This window comes from Microtus oregoni, unplaced genomic scaffold (assembly GCF_018167655.1).
Source record: "Microtus oregoni isolate MIOR12 unplaced genomic scaffold, Mior012 000119F_ref0000445, whole genome shotgun sequence".
NCBI lineage: Eukaryota > Metazoa > Chordata > Mammalia > Rodentia > Cricetidae > Microtus > Microtus oregoni.
The window spans coordinates 2,430,383-2,450,000 of NW_024544748.1; the positions used below are offsets into that span (position 1 = coordinate 2,430,383).

General features: G+C 40.7%; 1 protein-coding gene and 1 pseudogene across 1 annotated transcript in view; one reads left to right on the forward strand and one right to left on the reverse strand.

Moving 5' to 3' along the window:
• The window catches only part of LOC121444278 (transcriptional regulator ATRX-like), a 143,172-nt gene extending 126,435 nt beyond the window's left edge, over positions 1 to 16,737 (reverse strand). Inside the window, exons 1-2 of the mRNA XM_041646103.1 lie at positions 16,618 to 16,737; positions 15,534 to 15,574 (exon numbers count right to left, since the gene is read on the reverse strand). Coding sequence (XP_041502037.1) covers positions 15,534 to 15,574; positions 16,618 to 16,737 — 161 coding nt within the window. The remainder of the gene's footprint in view (positions 1 to 15,533; positions 15,575 to 16,617) is intronic.
• On the forward strand, positions 15,100 to 15,212 carry LOC121444296 (annotated as a pseudogene).
• Positions 16,738 to 19,618: the final 2,881 nt, after the last annotated feature.

A 19,618-nucleotide genomic window follows, 5' to 3' on the forward strand; every position in this document is an offset into this window, starting at 1 on the left:
AGGAGAAGCACAGCCTGCTCTCATTGGAATATAGTTGAGGCTGGAGATCTGGGTCAGTGATTTAAAAGTGTGTATTTCTACTTATTTTTTGCAGAGGACTCAAGAATTTAGTTCCTAAAATCCAGCAGGTGGCTCACACATGCTTGTGTTTCTAGGTCCAAGGGATCTGGTAACCCCTTCTGTCCTCTGAGGGCATCTGCATTCTTGTGAACACATAGACACATATGTGCATGTGCATGCACACACACACAAATAAAAATACATCATGGGGAAAAATGTACTCAAAAGTCATAGGTCCACCTAGAAAGCCATCAATAATGGAATAGAAGCCCAAACCTCTTGATTAAAAGTTGGAACTGATTAAAAACAGGACAGAGGCTGGAGAAATGACTCAGTCATTTAAGGGCACTTACTCATCTTGCCAAGGACTGAAATTCAGTTTCCAGTATACATGTGAGGCAACTTACAACCATTCCAATTTCAAGGGATCAAACACTTTCAATCCCAGCACTTGGGAGACAGAAGCGGGTGGATCTCTGAGAAGGAAACCAATCGGATCTAAAAAGTTTCAAGCCAGAGAAAGATACAAAGAGACATAAGGGAGACACCCCCAACCTAGTCTATCTCAAGCTAACTTCACTTTTTGTATTTTACTCTTGTCATTGGGATTATTGTGGTGGGATTAAAGGCATGAGCCACTGCCACCCCACTAAAATGGCTTCTGATGAAATCATTCCTAAACTTAATTTTCCAAATAAAAATTCCTACAAATACAGCAACCTCACCACGCAGTCACTTAGAGACAACACTATAGATGCATCAACAGAAAGACTGAACGTGTGATGCATTTAGCATTGTCAACCTTTTTCCCTTCAAGAATCCTATTTACACATCTCCATTCTTTTTTGCCTGGATTCCCTATAGTACGGAATCAGCTGCACATATTCTTTCCCACTGTAGCTTTGGGAAAACTCCATTCCTTGTTTTATGGTGTCATGGTCTTCCTGGTGTGCAGTTGGTGTCATAGAAAGGTATTAACAGCTTTCATTTCAAATAAACATGAATAATTATCAAACACTTTATACAGAGGACTAAAACTGAATCTGGCATTTAAGCAATGTGAAACAGTCCTGTAAAGGATGGTAGTGTAGTACCATTAAGATGTGACAATGTACTTAAGTACCTGCTTTGTGACTTTTTTGGTTGGTTTGGTTTTTTGAGGTGGGGTTTCTCTATGTAGCCCTAACTATCATGGAACTAGCTCTGTATCCCAGGCTGATCTCCAACTTAGAGATTTGTTTTCCTATGTCTCCCAAGTGCTGGGATTAAAGGTATGTGCCACCAAACCCAGCTCTATGACTTAACTTCTGCATCTGCTCCCTTAATTTTCTTTGGGAGGGGGGCTCTACTTTCAGAAAGCAACTTTTCCAAGCTCTTATTGTGTTCCTTATTATTAGGAATCAAGAACTATTAGAATGTTCCAGCATGGAGGCACATGCCTTTTAATACTAGCACTTGGAAGGCAGGCAGATCTTATGAGTTCAGGGCCAGCCTGGTCTACAAAGCAAGTTCCAAGACAGCCAAAGCTGTCTCAAAAACAAAAAAAAGAAAGAAAGAAAGAAAGAAAGGAAGAAAGAAAGAAAGAAAGAAAGAAAGAAAGAAAGAAAGAAAGAAAGAAAGAAAGAAAGAAAGAAAGAAAGAAAGAAAGAAAAAGAAAACCAACTCTACATGGTAGGGTTTTTTTTTTACCTCTGCATATGTGCACTATGTCAGGCACACCCACATCCATAGTAAGAAGTAAAAAAAAAAATTAAAAGTAAATGGGGAGGATAACGAGTAATATTTCTCCTTCTACCTGCTTATGTTAAAATGAATGCACAGCTTTCATTGCTGGGAAAATTTTATTGCCTTCTTTAACTCACCTAATTATCTTTTAAAAGATTATATATAATTCTGAAACTAAGATAAAAGCAGAAAGCATCAGGGGCTGGAGAGATGGCTCAGTGGTTAAGAGCATTGCCTGCTCTTCCAAAGGTCCTGAGTTCAATTCCCAGCAACCACATGGTGGCTCACAACCATCTGTAATGAGGTCTGGTGCCCTCTTCTGGCCTGCAGACATACACACAGACAGAATATTGTATACATAATAAATAAATAAATAAACATTTAAAAAAAGTTAAATAAGCTCACTAAATGTTATTTCTGTATTTCTAGATGCTGTTGATACTCAGCAGTACAAAGTCCTCATTGGTAACCGGGAATGGATGATTAGAAATGGTCTTGTCATAAGTAATGAAGTAGACAGTTCCATGATTGAACATGAAAGAAAAGGTCGGACTGCTGTATTGGTGACAATTGATGGTAAAGTTTCTCTAAAATATTCTGTGACACAATTGTGATCTCAGTCATTATTTTATGTGTCTGTGGAACTTAAACTCTGAGGTTTATTCCAAAGAGGCTTGAATACAAAGTTATAATATTAGCAAAATATGATTATTGTTAATTAAGGATTTTTTTACCAGCTGTTATGGCACAAGTATTTGGGAGCCTGAGATAGAATTATGACTATCAGGGCTACATAGAAAGCCCCTATCTCAAATAACCACCACCACAACAAAAACCTAAATCAGCTGGACATAGTGGTACATGCTTGTAATCCCAGCATTTAGGAGATGGAAGCAGGAGGACCAATAGTTAGATGATGCTGTAGTGAGCTCACTGCAAACCTGGGCTACATGAGACCCTGTGTAAAACAAAAACAAAGCACTAAATTTAAAAAGGCCAAAATATTAGGCAGAGTTCAGAGAACCCTTAGGAAGAGGGGGAGGAAGGATTGTAGGAGCTAGAGGGATTAGGGAGACAAGAACATGGCCCACAGAATCAGCTAAGCAGAGCTCACAGGGGCTCACGGAGAAGTCTCACACATCCCAAGAATCCCAAGATGGCCTTGAATTCACTATATAGCCACGAAAGACCTTGAACTTCTGATCATCTTGTCTCACCTCCCAAATGCTGGGAATATAGTTGTGCACCGCTACGCCTGGTTTACATGGTACTGGAGATTGACCCTAGGGCATTGTAAATGCTAAGCAATCACTCTACCAACTGGATTGAATCTCCAACCTTGCACTATTTCTAATGCGTAGTACATTTTTCTATGTAAAAATTTGGGGGGAAGGGAGGTTCCGAGACAGGGCTTCTCTGTGTATCCCTGGAACTCACTGTGTAGACCAAATGGCCTTGAACTCAGAGATCCACCTGCCTCTGCCTCCTGTGTGCTGCAAAATTAAAGACATGTGCCACCACCACCTGGCTATATGTAAAATTTATGTCAATACAGTTCAATAAAAATTTAAAATCCTGTTTTGGGTGTGTGCTGAAAAGATAATTCTATGATGAAAAGTACTTGCTACTCTTGCAGAAGACCAGATTTTGATTCCCAGAACCCATGTTGAGTGGTTCACAGTTGCCTGTAATATCAGCTCTAGAGGATATGCCCCCCTCTTCTGGTGTCTGTGGGCATTGACACAGATGTGTGCAAAATTACATACAGATACACACAACATATGCACAATTTAAATCTCAAAAAAACCCTTAAAAATCCTGTTGGAGATGCAGTTCAGCAGTAGAGTTTCATACCTGGGTTTCATACCTAGTACTAGGGGAAAAAATGGGGGGGGGGGGGGCAGTTATGGTGATGATCACCTTGGGAGGCTCAGGCAGGAAGCTTGTGTTTGACTATCTGGGACTACATAGTGAGACTGATAAATGATACAGTGTTTGCTTAGCATGGGCATGGCCCTGAGTTCAAACCATAGTACCACACATTAAAAATAACTAAGGTATACATATTTTATTGAGGTTTATTTTATTTGATGAAATATTTTCCATTATTGCCATATAATTGTACTATTTATTTCTGCATTCTGGAGATCAAACACAGGACTATATATTCTAGACAAGCACTTTACAAATGGGGCTACACCCTATAATTCTAGAATTTTATTTTAAGCTACATGCTGTATAATCATTTCTATATTGTTACAACTTTATTTTTTACTTGTATTTTGAATTTTACTTATATTTTTCTGTGTGTGTTTGTGTGTATGTATGTATCTGTCTTTCTGTCTATATGAGGGTACATATGTTCCACAGTGCACAGGTGAAGGTCAAAGTTTTCTCTTTTCAGCATGTGGATTCTGAGAATCAAACTTAGGCTGTCAGGCAAGCATCCTAACTCACTGAGGCATCCTGCTAGCCCTAGTCTTGATATTTCACCATTTACTGCAATAAGCATACACATAAAGTTTTACATGCTTCCTATTTGCTAGGGTAAATTTCCAGTTCTGAGACTGTTTATTCAACATTTACAGTCTGGTGTAGGAGTTCCTTCTGTTTGTGTGTTGCTTTCATTGGTTAATGAATAAAGAAACTGCCTTGGCCTAGTTGATAGGGCAGAACTTAGGTAGGCGGGGAAGACAGAACTGAATGCTGGGAGGAAAATAGGCAGAGAAAGGGAGAGACACCATGGAGCTTCCAGAATCAGACATGCCAAATCTTTCCTGGTAAGCCACTGCCACGTGGTGATACATAGATTAATAGAAATGGCCTAAATAAGGTGTAAGAGTTAGCCAATAAGATGTTAGAGCTAATAGGCCAAGCAGTGATTTAATGAACACAGTTTTTGTGTGGTTATTTTGGGGCTAAGCTAGCTGGGCAGCTGGGACAAACAAATGGCCCTCTCCTTGCAACAATAGTCCTTGCTAAGTATGAAGGTATTGGCTTTGTAATTTTAGTTAGGTACAGGATAAAGCATAGAATAACATTTTATTCTTTTGCATTGCTGTGTGCAGAATATGCACACAGTAGCCAGAGGAGGACAGTAGATGTCTTGTCCTATCACTTTCTCTACCTTACTCCCATAAGGCAGCGTCTCTCAATGAACCTGAAACTAGACTGACAACCAGCAAGCCCCAGTGATCCTTATGTCTCAACCCCACTGCCCAGTATTGGGGTTACAGAATTTTAATTTGAGTCTTCATGCTTATGTAACAAATGTTTATATTCACTGAGCCATTTCTCCAGCCCTCTTACTTTTGTTTTTCAAACAAGAAAATTAGGGGCTGGAGAGATGGCTCAGAGGTTAAGAGCATTGCCTGCTCTTCCAAAGGTCCTGAGTTCAATTCCCGGCAACTACATGGTGGCTCACAACCATCTGTAATGAGGTCTGGTGCCTTCTTCTGGCCTGCAGGCATACATGCAGACAGAATATTGTATACATAATAAATAAATAAATAAATAAATAAGCAGAAAGCATCATTGAACATATTTCCCCAAATTTTTTTATGATGATCTAATACCTACCACTCAGGAATATACACCAGAAAAGGTGAGCAGATGTGACAATGCAGTACAATAACACAAGACTGTGATCCTAGCTCTGCAGTCTGAGTCTGAAGCCAACCTGAGCTATATTACAATACCTGTCTCAAACCACCACCCTCACAAAAAAGGAAATTAATCACATCTACATGTGTTTCTAGTTTCAAGATCATCGTGTCTAGATAAAAACAGCGATTTCATTTGTCCATTCTCATAATCTCACTTTAAACATTAACTGACAACCAGCTTTTCACTAATCAAATACATTCCTGCCTTACTTTATTTAAAATTCAATACTCACTGGATTTGGCACAGCTGATCTTATTCGTCAACTATTACTGGGTTGAGAAGTGCCTTGAAGATTAGCAAAGCACATTTCTGAGTATGTATAAAGTAAGTGCAAAGAGAGGATTAACAAAGTGAACCATGACTCAGAATGTGCTCAGGCCAGTCCAGATGTTGAAGACCTAAATATAATAAATGGACATTTTAAAATGAGTGCCCCTAGGTGGTGGTGGTACAGGCCTTTGATTCGATCACTTCAGAATTCAAGACTGGCCTGGTCCAGAGAATTCCTACACCCAAACAAACAAGTTAGTAAATAAATAAGGTGATATTTAAGAAAATAAAATGAAGACAGAGCAGTGGTGGTTAAACAAAACACTCAGGAAGCAGAGGCAAGCAGATCCCTGTGAGTTCAAGGCCAGCCTGGTCTACAAGAGCTAGTTCCAGAACAGGTTCCAAAGCTACAATAGCTAGTTCCAGAACAGGTTCCAAAGCTACAGAGAACCCCTGTGAAGGGGGAAGGGGAGGGGGGAGGGAGACAGAGGGGGATGGAGGGAGGGAGAGAGGAGAGAAAGGGGAGGGAGAGAAAGAGGGAGGGAGGGAGGGAGGGAGGGAGGGAGGGAGGGAGGGAGGGAGGGAGGGAGGGAGGGAGGGAGGGAGGACTTTCTGCTTCTGGAGCTGCTTTGCTGCCATACACCCTCACCATCCCAACAAACTGAAAACTCTGAAGCCATGAGCCCAAAGAAACTTTTCAATTAAAAGGTCACTAGCATAGAAGTGTTTTAAAAAACTCCTAAGGAAAAAAAAACTCCTAAGGAATGCCCCTTCCAAGTATCATAAAAATATTCTTTTCAAGGCTGTCAAGTACTAACTGTGCAAATACAGAAAATAAGGTCCAAGCATCTGTCAATTTTTAATTAGATTTATTACATGCCATGCCCAAGGAGATCAAATAAGGGTCACTGATCCCCTGGAACTGGAGTTCTGGATAGTTGTGAGTCACCATGTGGGTACTGGAACTACAACCTGGGCCCTCTGCAAGAGAAACAAGTGCTCCTAATCACAAAGCCATCACTCCAGGCTGTCTGCAATTTTCAAAAATATATTTACTTATGTGTAAGCATTCAGTAGCTCATGAAGATCAGAAGAGGCATCAAAAACCTTGGAACTGGAGTTACAAGCTATAAGCTGCATGTGGGTGCTAGAAAGTGAATCTGTGTCCTCTTAACCATCGAGCCATTTCTCCGGCCACACATATGCCCATCTGTAGATTTTATGCTTTAATTTTACTACTAAATAAGGCAAAAGTCCATGCAGATTTTTGCTAAACCACTGAATACCAACCACTGGAAAAACAGCTGTTAAGAGAAAATGGTAGCCAGGCGGTGGTGGCAACATGCCTTTAATCTCAGCACTTAGGTGGCAGAGGCAGGAGGATCTCTTTGAGTTTGAGATTGGTCTGTTCTACAAAGCAGATGCCAAAACTATGAAACAGAGAAACCCTGTCTCTTAAAAAAAAAAAAGGAAGTGCTTGTCTGGTAGAGTTGGTAGTGACAATGTACACATTTAATTCCAACACTCCAAGACCAGCCTAGTTTGCAGAGCTAGTTCCAGGGCAATCAAGACTACAAAGAAATCCGAGCGTGGGGGGATAGTAAATGTTGGAGAACTTTTTAACAAGCATGCCAAATTTCAGTAAATTTCAATGTGTATTTTATACATAGTGACCAGATTTAAAAAACAAAAGAGTCAGGGCTGGTGAGGTGGATCAGCAGTTAAGAGCACTGACTGCTATTCAGAAGTCCTGAGTTCAATTCCCAGCAACAACATGGTGGCTCACAAACATCTATAATAGGATCCGATGCACCCTTCAAGTAAACTGGTGCCTAGCACTCATACATAAAAACACACAAATAAAAATTTTTTAACAAAATTTTTTTCTAAATGATTTATTTTTATTTTATACGCATTGGTGTTTTTGCCTGCCTGCATGTCTGTGTGAGAGTGTTGGATCCCTTAGAACTGTAACTACAAGACAGTTGTGAGCTGCTGTGTGGATGCTGGGAATTGAATCCTGGTCCTCTGGAAGAACAGCCAGTGTTCTTAACCACTGATCCATCTCTCCAGCTCCCTTAAAAAAGAATCATATTACAGGAAAGTAATACTCAGAGAGACAGTTACTTGCAAAATGTAGTAAGAGAATCATAGTTTCCACTTTTAACTACTAATATAGAATCAAGATGTGCAACTCTAATCAAAACCAATCCTATCATGCATTCTTTAGAGAAACTCCTAAGATTTACTACTAAAAGCTAAGGAGTAACAGGGCTGGGGGTGTAGGTCAGTGTTAGAGTGCATGTAACAGGGCTGGGGGTGTAGGTCAGTGTTAGAGTGCATGTAACAGGGCTGGGGGTGTAGGTCAGTGTTAGAGTGCATGCCTAACACAAGCAAGGCCCCGGGCTCAATCCACTAAGCTCACAAAAATATTTTCTTTTTTTTTTTTTTTTTTTTTTAAAATATTTATTTATTTATTATGTATACAATACTCTGTCCGTGTGTGCGTCTGCAGGCCAGAAGAGGGCACCAGACCTCATCACAGATGGTTGTGAGCCACCATGTGGCCGCCGGGAATTGAACCCAGGACCTCTGGAAGAGCAGGCAATGCTCTCAACCACTGAGCCATCCCTCCAGCCCCCAAAAATATTTTCTTAAAGAGTAAAAAACAGTTTATTCTAATAGATAATACTCAAAACTAAATACTTTAAAAGACTAAAGATACAGTAAGGCAAGCACACAGCTGTTTAATACAGCATACTGTTTCCAAAATGTGTGTGAGTTTGTTTTATTTTATGGTGATGGTGGTGGTAACTGTCATCACCATTGGAGACAGAGTTGTGTACCCCGGAGTGGTCTCAAACTCAACTGTGTAGGTGAATGCAACCAAGAACCCTGTCCCCACCAAATGAGTTATGCTATGCCGACTTTATTTCCAAATTTTTAATTGTTTTCTATTGTCTTTACTAACACCTTCTTTAAATTCTCAGATTTTTAAATTTTTGTTTTATGTATTTCTATTATATATACACAAACACACACAAGTGTTTTGTCTAAAATCTACATGCCTGATGCCCAGAGAAGCCAAAAGGTGTTGGATGCCTAGAACTGGAGTTTTAGACGGTAGTAAGCTGCTATGTGTATGCTGAGAACCAAACTTGGGTCCTTTACAAGAACAGGAAAGGAAGTGCTCTTAACTTGTGAGCCAGCTCTCCAGACTTTTTGATTTTAATATTTATGAACACAAAATAAGTCTCTAGCTTTATTTTTCATCCCAAGGCTACTGTGCCTACCACACTATGCAATAAATACAGCGATAACAAGATGAGGTTCTAACAATAAAAAAAATTATCTAATTCCTGCACTGGGGATGAAACCCAGCTTATGAAGAGCTTCTGTGTGATGCCCCACGTTCAATCCTCAGCACCACAAAAAGAATAAATTAGAAGCTGGTGGTAGTTCACACCTTTAATCCCAGCACTCAGGAGGTAGAGCCAGGGAGATCTCTGTGAGTTCAAGGCCAGCATAAGCTACACAGAGAAGCCCTGTCTTGAAAAACAAAACACAAAACAAAACAAAAAGAACTAGAATCTCTTAAGTGTTTGCCTGTATGTATGTCTGCACCAGGTGTGTGCCTAGTACTGGAAGAGAACATAAGGGGCGTTTGGATTCCTTGGAACTGGGCTATGTGCTGCCATTTAGGAACTTTGTATGCTCTGGCTATTTTGAGCTGGAGCTTGACCTTATGTAACACATTAAGCATGGCCTTTGTCACTGAGAACACTCCAACAATGAGTTAATAATAATAAAAATAAAGATTATCTTTTTGCTCTATTATTATCTACTGCTCTATGTAAAATGTTGCTTTATTTTTGGCACTCTTGTTTTGAAATGCTGGTGGAGCACTTTTCAGTGCGTAGTCTTTTGTGAAGAGTAGGTTCTAATTCATTTGAGGGAGAGTGAAGGGGAAAAACTGGACAAACGGAATTATTAGCTTATCTTAAATCTATCAGATCTCAGGTCCAAAGCAAAGCAAGGCACACTCACACACACCACAAAAATCCTAGAGACAAGCAAATACAAAAAGCCATTGTTTACCTGAAACCGGGTATTTTAACAGTCTCTCTCGGACAAGCTGCTGGAAGCCAAGGACCGATTGAGTGAAGAGTTACAAAACTTCAGGCCTGTGGCAGGGCTGGAGAGATAGCTCAGCAGTCAAGTGTCTTGGCTGTTCTTCCAGAGGACCTGGGTTCAATTCCCAGCAGTCACATGGCAGCTTGAAACTGTAACTCCAGCTCTAGAGAATCTGACACACTCACAAAGACATATATGCAAGCAATGTAAAATAAAAGAACCACTGTAGCCTAAGTCTTATAGAACACCTGTATTTTTACTTCCAGGATTTTAGAAACATCTCACTGGAAAGATCTGAAAACTGATCTTTGAGCAAGAACAGGAGAAAGTAACCATATCAAAATATGCCCAGAGAATTATCTATCCTTTTAGAGAAAAGGCAATAAAATAACCCTAGACATTTCTTGCCTTCCTGTGTTACCTTAGTGGATATAAAACTCAGGAAATTATTTTTGATGGTCAAAATCAGAAACCTGGGCTGGAGAAACCGCTCAGAATTAAGAGCACTGGCTACTCCGAGAGGACTCCCTTTTAGTTCCCAGCATCTACATGGCAGCTCACAACAGTCTGTAACTTCAGTCAGTTGCAGGGATCCACAGCCCATGCCTGGCCTCTTCGAGCAACAGGTACACATGGCACATAGACATACTCACAGGCAAAACATCTATACAGATCATTTTTAAAATAATAGATAAAATAAATCAGAAACTGGGGACAGCACTAAAAATCAGAGATTTCAGCTCACACTATAGTCCCAGCATTTCCAAGACAAGAAAGGAGGATTAACAAGAGTTTCAGTCCAGTCTGGGCTACAGAGAGAGATCCTATTTCAAAAGAAACAACAGATTTAATTGTAAAGGACTCCCTAACTCCCTACTATTACATCAAGGAGACTCTAGCATAATAACGGTGAATTAAAACTAAGATAGCACCAAGATAAGGCATTGTTTAGGGAAGAATTCATAGGAAAATAAAAAATAGAAAATTTTTTTTTTAAAAAAAAAAACACAATAGAAGAAGCTTTAAGTCTGGGAATGTGGTACAGTGCTTGCTTAGCGTATACAAGGTTCGGGTTTGCTGCCGAGCAGGAGGTGAAGGAGGTAAAGGAGGAGGAAAAATGAGATTTAAGCCTGCAGCAAAGGAGGCTGAGTTTGATCACCTCAAACTTTTTCGGTACCCAAAAAAGACAAAATCTCATACTAAAATACTGAGGGTTACCTCAGTTTCTGTTATTAGATAAAGCATGCCTAGATACCAATAACAAAAACAAGGCCGCCCACAGGGCAAAAACAAACAAAACCACAGTCAAAAAGAGACAAAAATTAAGTGTCAAGACCAACTCAGATCTGATGAAGAATTTGAAATTATCAGACTGAAAATATAAAGTAACTATTACTAAAACAAATACTGTACTGAAGAGTTAGCAAAATGCAAGATGAGAAAGGTAATATTAGCAGTACATACAAGAATTTCTAGTCAGGCAGTGGGAGTGAACACCTTTAATCCCAGCCCTGGGGAGGCAGAGGCAAGGGATCTCTGAATTCAGGGCCAGCACAGTCTACAGAGAGAGTTCCAGAACAGCTAAGGCTCCACAAAGAAATCCTGTACCAAAAGACTTAAAAAAACAAACAAAATTTCTGGGCAGAAGCTGTGTGTTGCAAATACTGACTGATTAGAACTTCAGTGACTCAGAGGCTGGAATGCTGCAGGTCCAGGCCTTGTTACAATTTAACTGGCAGTGGGGACTGAAGAGAAGAGATGGCTCAGTGGTTAAGTGCACTGGTTGATCCTCCAGAGGACCCGGGTTCAATTCCTAGCACTTGCACAGTAGCTCAAAACTGTCTGCAAATCTAGTGCCCTTACACAGACATATGTTGCAGAATATTATTTTAAGGTGTGTTACATTTGTTTATGTTCCAGAACATTTAATAATACAAACATGCTTCATTAAATAAAATTCTCCTGTGGTCAGGAAGCTGCATCAGCAACTTGCTGACAGGAAGTAGTAGGAAGGAGCCCAGTGGAGAAGGGTTTTCAAGGAGGGGCAAGGAGAAGCTTGAGGGCTTCAACAGGAGAAGAGGAGGCCAGCAATTTGCTATTCAGCCTCCCTGAGGAGTAAAAATTCCACCTCAAACCTGGTATCTTTAATTCTTTAGAGGGTCAGAGATTTAGTAAAGTTCCCTTTTTAGCTTTGAAAGAATCTGTGTCTGAGAAAAGAGAATTCCCTGAGGCTGCAGCCCACCGGCCGAATCACTGCTGATAGCAGCAGAGTGGCAGTTGCTGATTCCAACAGCCATGGCTTAAAAGGCAGCAACAATCTTAAAAAGAGGACAACAGACTTATATAAACTGGTGAAATGCTAATGCACACAAAAATAAAAAATCTTTTTTTAAAAAAAGAATATCCATCTTTGGCTATGTCTATAGACCCCCTAAAGATTCTGTTCCTTGCCCACCTCTGTATGGGACCTACCATCCTGTAAAAGACAGAAAATAATAACATTTAGAATGAATGTATTAACAAAACCCTATTCCCCACTAATCAAAGAACAATGCTAGTTATAAATATATCCTGTAACTCTAAAGCAAGCAATAACAAAAACAATTAAAAGGGCCAGTGAGATAGTTCTGACAGGTGCTTACCACCAAGCTTAATTACTTAAAGTCAATCTCCAGGACTCATGTGGTATCGATAGAGAAAGAACCCCACAAGCTGCTTTATATCTCCACACATGCAGTAAAGCATGTGTACATACATCCTCATGCACAAATAAATATAATTTATTTTTAAAAAGTTCTTTGTAGCCGGGCGGTGGTGGCGCACGCCTTTAATCCCAGCACTCGGGAGGAAGAGGCAGGCGGATCTCTGTGAGTTCGAGACCAGCCTGGTCTACAAGAGCTAGTTCCAGGACAGGCTCCAAAACCACAGAGAAACCCTGTCTCGAAAAACCAAAAAAAAAAAAAAAAAGTTCTTTGTGACCAGGCATGGTGGTGCACACCTTTAATCCCAGCACTCAGGAGGCAGAGGCAGGCGGATCTTTGTGAGCTTGAGGCCAGCATGGTCTACAAGAGCTAGTTCTAGGACAGCCAGAACTGTCCACACAGAGAAACCCTGTCTCAAGAAAACAAAAATAAAATAAAGGTCAAGATGGCCAACTGTGGTGGCTCACACATGTAATCTCAGCACTTGGGAAGACTAAGGAGGACTGCTGCAAATTCAAGCCCAACCTGGTCCACAGAGAAAGTTCCAAGAGGGCCAAGTCCAGTCAATGAGTGTCTCAAAAAAAAAAAAATGTTAGGCCCTGAGGCAGTGGTGCAGGCCTTTAATCCCAGAGGCCGGCGAATCTCTGAGTTCAAGGCCAGCTTGGTCTACAGAGCAAGTTCCAGGACACACTCCAAAGCTACACACAAAACCCTGTCTTGAAAAACCAAGCAAACAAATAAATAAATAAGCAGAAAAATGTGAGAGCAACAACAAATGAGTGAAGAACTGACTGAAATTTAATGAAAGGGTATGAATATGCACTTGCCCTACCTATAATTAAAAGAACCATGGACATATGAAAAATAAAAACACTGCTCTAACCAGTACCAGTCCCAATGGGAACAATGTTTGCTCCAGAATACCTGTGAAAATGTCTGGAGACTGCTTACAGTAACAAGTCTGAAGAGTGACGTTTCTTATTGGCTTATATATTATTAGTCCTGTGTATGCTTGTGTATATAATGCATGTGTGGAGGTCAAAGGACAAGTTATGGAATTAGTTCTCTCCTACCTTTACATGGGTTCTAGGGACTGAATTCGGATCACAAGGCTGGCAAAGCAAGTACCTTTACTCACTAAGGCATCTCGTGTCAGCACAGTTTCTTGGTTTAATACACATATTTTGGTCCTTTTTTTTACATTTATTGTATGTGTGTCTCCATGAATGTGGAGATCAGAAGGCAACTTGTAGGGGTTCTCTCCTTCCACCATATCAGTCCTGGGTATGGAACTTAAGTCCTTGAGCTTGGCAACAGGTCTCTTAACCAACTGAGACATCTCTCAGGGATCACCCCCTCATCCCCCTACTCCACACCCCTGCCAGTTTCTTTCTTTTTTAATCGGTGCGCATTGGCGATTTCAAGACAAGGTCATACTTAGTTCCCCAGGCTAGACAAGAACTCAAAATCCTCTTGCCACAATTTCAAGAATGCTGAGATTACACTGCAGACATGGGTCACCATGCCCAGCACCTATGTTGGTTGTTTCCAATGCATGCATGATAAAAAAAAAAAAAAACACATTAAAAAGCTCAGGGTTAGGGACATAAAAACCTTTTCTTTCTCCTTTAAACATCCATCAAAATTCATCATTTTTACAACAAAAGAGAAAGGTGAAGAGTCAAATGGCAAAAATAAGAAGAGCAAATTGTAATGCAAGGATTAATTTTTCTATAAACTGTCTTGAAATGGGTAACAAGACATGGTACACTAATGTGATTTACAAAGACCATTGCTGGGCTGTGGTGGTGCATGCCTTTAATCCCAGCACTCGGAAGGCAGAGGCAAGCAGATCTCTGTGAGTTCCAGGGCACTACAAAACGAATTCCACGACATGCTTCAAAGCAATACAGAAAAACCCTGTCTCTAAAAACAAAACAAAACAAAACAAAAAAAAAAACCAACAACAAAAAGACCTGGCCATATATTGATTTTTAATGTTTTCTATCATGTTTTTTTTTATCCCTCCTATTTCTTTCAACTTACTTTTTCATCTACAAACTGTTACTGTTTCATACCACTGCTTTAAAAGAATGTAACTTTAAAAGTTTTACTTCCTGGGGCTGGAGAGATGACTCAGCAGTTAAAAGCACTTGGTGCACTTCCAGAGGACCCAGGTTTGGTTCCCAGCACCCCCGTGGTGGCTTATAACTATCTGACTCCCATTTCCAGGGATCCAATACCATCTTCTAGCCTCCGTAGGCACCAGGCACACATGTAGTGCAAGACATATATGCAAGCAAAATAGCTATACAGATTTTTTTCAAATAAATAAATAAATTATATATACACACACATACAACTTCCTCAAGGCCAACAAGCTAGCTCAATAGCTAAAGGTACATGCCACCAAGCCTGACTACCCCCAGGAATGGCATACTGAAAGGAGAAAACGGACTCCTGCAAGTTGTCCTCTGACCTCCACAAGCACATCATGAATCACACACACAAACACACAAGTAAATGTAAAAACGTTTCTTCAATGCTCACTCTGGCAGCCATTATATATGCTGAAACTGGAACAATGCAGGGAAGATTAGCATGGCCTAAGCAAAGATGACCCACAACTCCATGAAGTAGTCATTCTCCATTTTTTAAAAGGAAAAAAAAAGAAGAGGTGAGATAGGTAAAGGTACCTAATGCCAAGCCTAACAACCTGAGTTTGTTCCTGGGACCCCAAATGGTGGAAGGAGAATAGACAAACTGTCCTCTGACCTCCACACACTCACTGCGGCACACACATCCTCATACACGTACACACACATGCTCATACACATACACACACATGCTCATACACGTACACACACAAACACAAAAATACCTGCTGAAAAAATGTGTTTAAAACAAATAGAAAATCCCAGCACTTGAGAGACAGAAACAGGAGGATAGCTAAAAGTTCAAGACAAGCAGGATTACCTGGTGAGCTCCAGACCAGTTGATATGTTGTGAGATCCTATCTAGAAAAAAACAAAAACAAAAACAGGGCTGGGGGCAAATGCTTACCATTAGAACCTTGCACCAGGCCCTAGGCTCCACCCCTGGCACTGCATAAAGTCAGGACTGGTGACACCTAACTGTAATGGCAACACAGGAATGTGGAGGGAGGATCCTGAGACTTTCACCTGAGTTTTAGATATGCAATTCTGTCCTAATTGCACATAGCATCTTGGAGCGGCTTAAATATATACGTCTGAGAAGGCGAGGCATGTGATTCCACCATTTCTGTGGCAAGGGGATGCTATCATCTCTGTAGGGCAAACACTTCTCAGTGCAACCTTTCCTGGGAGTGCACCCACAGTCCTGTAAGTAACCCCTCAACCTATGCTCTCGAAGTAAGCCCAATAAACATACTGTTTCCCAAGTGAACTCTGGAGGAATGCGCTTGGTTGTCTTGGGACCTGAGGAGGAGGAGTAGACTTGTTTGTTATCTCCTCTAAGGAAAGAATTTTAGCAACATTTGGGTGGTCAGACTTGCTCAGCAAGCCCACACCCAATGAGCTGAAATCTGGACTCCTTGTTAATTTCCTACTTTAGGCTTAGACTTCTAAGACTTTAAGTTATCTCAAGTCTAATGCTCGCCAACCACACACTTTTTTTTTTCAACACTGGGGACTGAAATGTTTTGGCAAACATTCTAGCATTAAGCCACAACCCTAATCCTTTTTCATCTTACTTTGAGATAGGGTCTAGCTAAATTTCCCAAGTTGGCCTCAAATTTGAGATCCTCATACCACAGTGATCCAAGTCACTGAGGTTACAGGTATAGATTTCCCGACAGTTTAACATTTCACTATTTCATTATGATTTATGACTCAGGGGTCCCATGGCCTTCTACTGCCAGGGACACAGCAGTTCAAGGCACAGGCAGCCCAGAGCTCTTGCACAGGGCTCCAGAAGGGCAGAAGGATACCCTGCTCCTATTAGCAGCCCTCCTACTGCTATGATGAGCATTTACCTAGCACTGAGCACCAGCATGCAGTATGCTGTTTCAGTGCATTACCTCGGCTTTACATTGTGCCCATTTAACAACTAGTGAAAACCCCAAGGGCCAAGATGCCTCAGCAGTGAAGGTGTCTGCAGTCAAGTCAAGGTTGTCTTCTCCACATGTGCATCGTGGCATGTGAACACAAATTTGAATGCTAAATTAGAAAAATGTAAAAGGAGAAGAACTTGGGCAAACTGCTTCTGTGTACATTTTTTTATTTAATTTTTAGTGCTGGGATTAAATACACCATCTCCCTCAGATGCTAGACAAATTTTCCACTTCCAAAGTACCTCAGTAATTTTTTTTTTCCATTTCAAATTTCTGGTTTGCTTTTAAAAAGAAAAATAGAAACCAAGCAAAACCTCAACAATAGTACTACTATTAGGAAGTGCCTCAGTGGGTTTGTTTTCCTTCACTGAGTGGCTACAATAAAAATGAGGTCCCTTTTACATGCATTGTAGGTTACTTTTCTGTGTTTGTTTTTTGAGACAAGGTTTCTCTGTGTAACAGCAGTGGCTGTCCTGGAACTCACTCTGTAAATAAACCAGGTTGGCCTTAAACTCAGGGAGATCCACCTGCCTTTGCCTCTCAGATGCTGGGACCGCAGGTGTGAGCCACCTTGCCCAGCCAAAAGGGCTTCCTGGAGCAAGACATGCTAATCACACCTATAGTTTGAGTACTTAGGAGGCGAAAGCAAGAGAATGAGGAGTTCAAAGTCAATCATGGCTACAGAGCAAGGTCGAGGCTAGCCTGGGCTACAAAGTCCCTGTCTCCAAAAATGAGGAAATTTGCTTTCTGGGCTAGTGATAGAAGGCTCAGGCTTCCATCCCTTACACTGCAAGGAAAAGACCCAACCAGACTTTCTGCACTTAGAATTTAATGCAAACTCCTCGCACTGACACTGGTAAATCTGAGAAAGTCAAGGGGTGCCTTCACCCAACATTACCCAAGTCCCTATATGCCCTATTTCACTGTGTTTCCCTTCACAGCTACTCTTCTGAGTAGTCAGACTCGGATATGAGTGCATGCATGGGGTTTTAAAACAAGGTCTGACTATGCTAACCCCAGCTGCCCTTAAACTCAGATCCTCTTGCCTCAGCCTCCAGAACAGATGGAATTCACATGTGAAGATGTGAATATGGCAAAACTTCTTTTTTTTAAATATTTATTTATTTATTATGTATACAATATTCTGTCTGTGTGTATGTCTGCAGGCCAGAAGAGGGCACCAGACCTCATTACAGATGGTTGTGAGCCACCATGTGGTTGCTGGGAATTGAACTCAGGACCTTTGGAAGAGCAGGCAATGCTCTTAACCACTGAGCCATCTCTCCAGCCCCCAAAACTTCTTAAATCTACACATACTGTGTCTGTTTTCCTCACTTCCCAGTCACCCTTCAAACTGTTCCAATCCTAGTTCCCACAGCTATTATCCTACTTCAAAGAAAGGGCCAGTGAGCCATCTAAGCAGATGAGGGCCTAACTTCAATCGTCAATGTCCCACAAGCTAGAAGACTACTGCAGATTGTCCTCGGTTCACTGTTCACTGTACATGTGCTGACATGTGACTCCATACACACATAAACACAAAATGAAAAAGTAAATGTATAATGAAAGAAAATGGCCCACAAAGGGAGTGGCACTATTAGGAGGTGTGGCTTTCTTGAAGAACGTGTGGCTTTGCTGGAGGAAATGTCACTATGGACGCAGGCTTTGAGGTTTCAGACCACTTCCTGTTGCCTGTAAGTCAAGATGTAAGAACTCTCAGCAACTTCTCTATAAACAAGTCTGCCTCATGCTGCCTTGCTTCCTGCCATGAAGATAACGGACTAAACCTCTGAACTGTGAGTCACCACAATTAAATGTTTTTGTTTATAAGAGTTGCCATGGTCATGTTGTCTCTTCTCAGCAACAGAATCCCTAAGACAAAATATAACATTAGAGTTTTAAGAAATAAATACATAGAAATAAATCTAATCAGGTTCAAACTCTGCACGATGAAAACTAATATCATTACTGACAGAAATTAAAGAAAGCTAAGTAAATGGAATGATATCACACATTCAAACTGAACTATTTCATTAACAACAATATTCAGGAGAGATGGTGCCATGCACATTTAATCTCAGCACTTGGGATGCAGAGGCAGGTGTTCCAGGCCAGCCTAGTCTACAAAGCAAACTCCAGGCCAGCCAAGGATACAGTGAGACACTGTCACCACCACCTCACCGAAAAACTCCAACAAAACACTGACTATGAATGAACTCTTGATCTTCTATGAGCGAAGAGCTTGGGTTACAAGCATGTGCAACCAAACCCAGTTAATTAAGTAAATATGTTTTATCTACAGATAAATAATGAAGCCAAAAACATTTTCCAACTAGAGGGCTGAATTACTAACCAAAATATATAGTACAGGTTTTATATTAATGTAGTATGTTGATCTTATACATTAATTTCATGACACTTTCATATATACATATTTTTATCATATTCATCTTCATTACCGTTACTGTTCCCTTTCTGATACCCTTCACCTTCCAACCTAGTCTGTAGCATGAATAATAAAAACCCAGAGAGCGCCGGGCAGTGGTGGCGCACGCCTTTAATCCCAGCACTCGGGAGGCAGAGGCAGGCGGATCTCTGTGAGTTCGAGACCAGCCTGGTCTACAAGAGCTAGTTCCAGGACAGGCTCCAAAGCCACAGAGAAACCCTGTCTCAAAAAACCAAAAAAAAAAAAAAAAAAGATTCAGATCCACACAATCCACATATGCCTTCTGGATTTCTCTTGAATCAAAGTCAATTCTCTCTCAGCTTCAGTTCATAATTCTCTAGGACTATTTAAGTCCTTGTTACCATCTAAGGTTTTGTTTAAATTAATCACTTCATCAGGTTTTATCCCAATAGTGGGCCATCAATGGGAAATGTCTCCTAGTAATCTTTGAAAGTCATTAAGAATCTGCAATCTCTCCTAATTTGTACCTTTTGGGGTCTAAGTTTTGTACACCTATTTTAT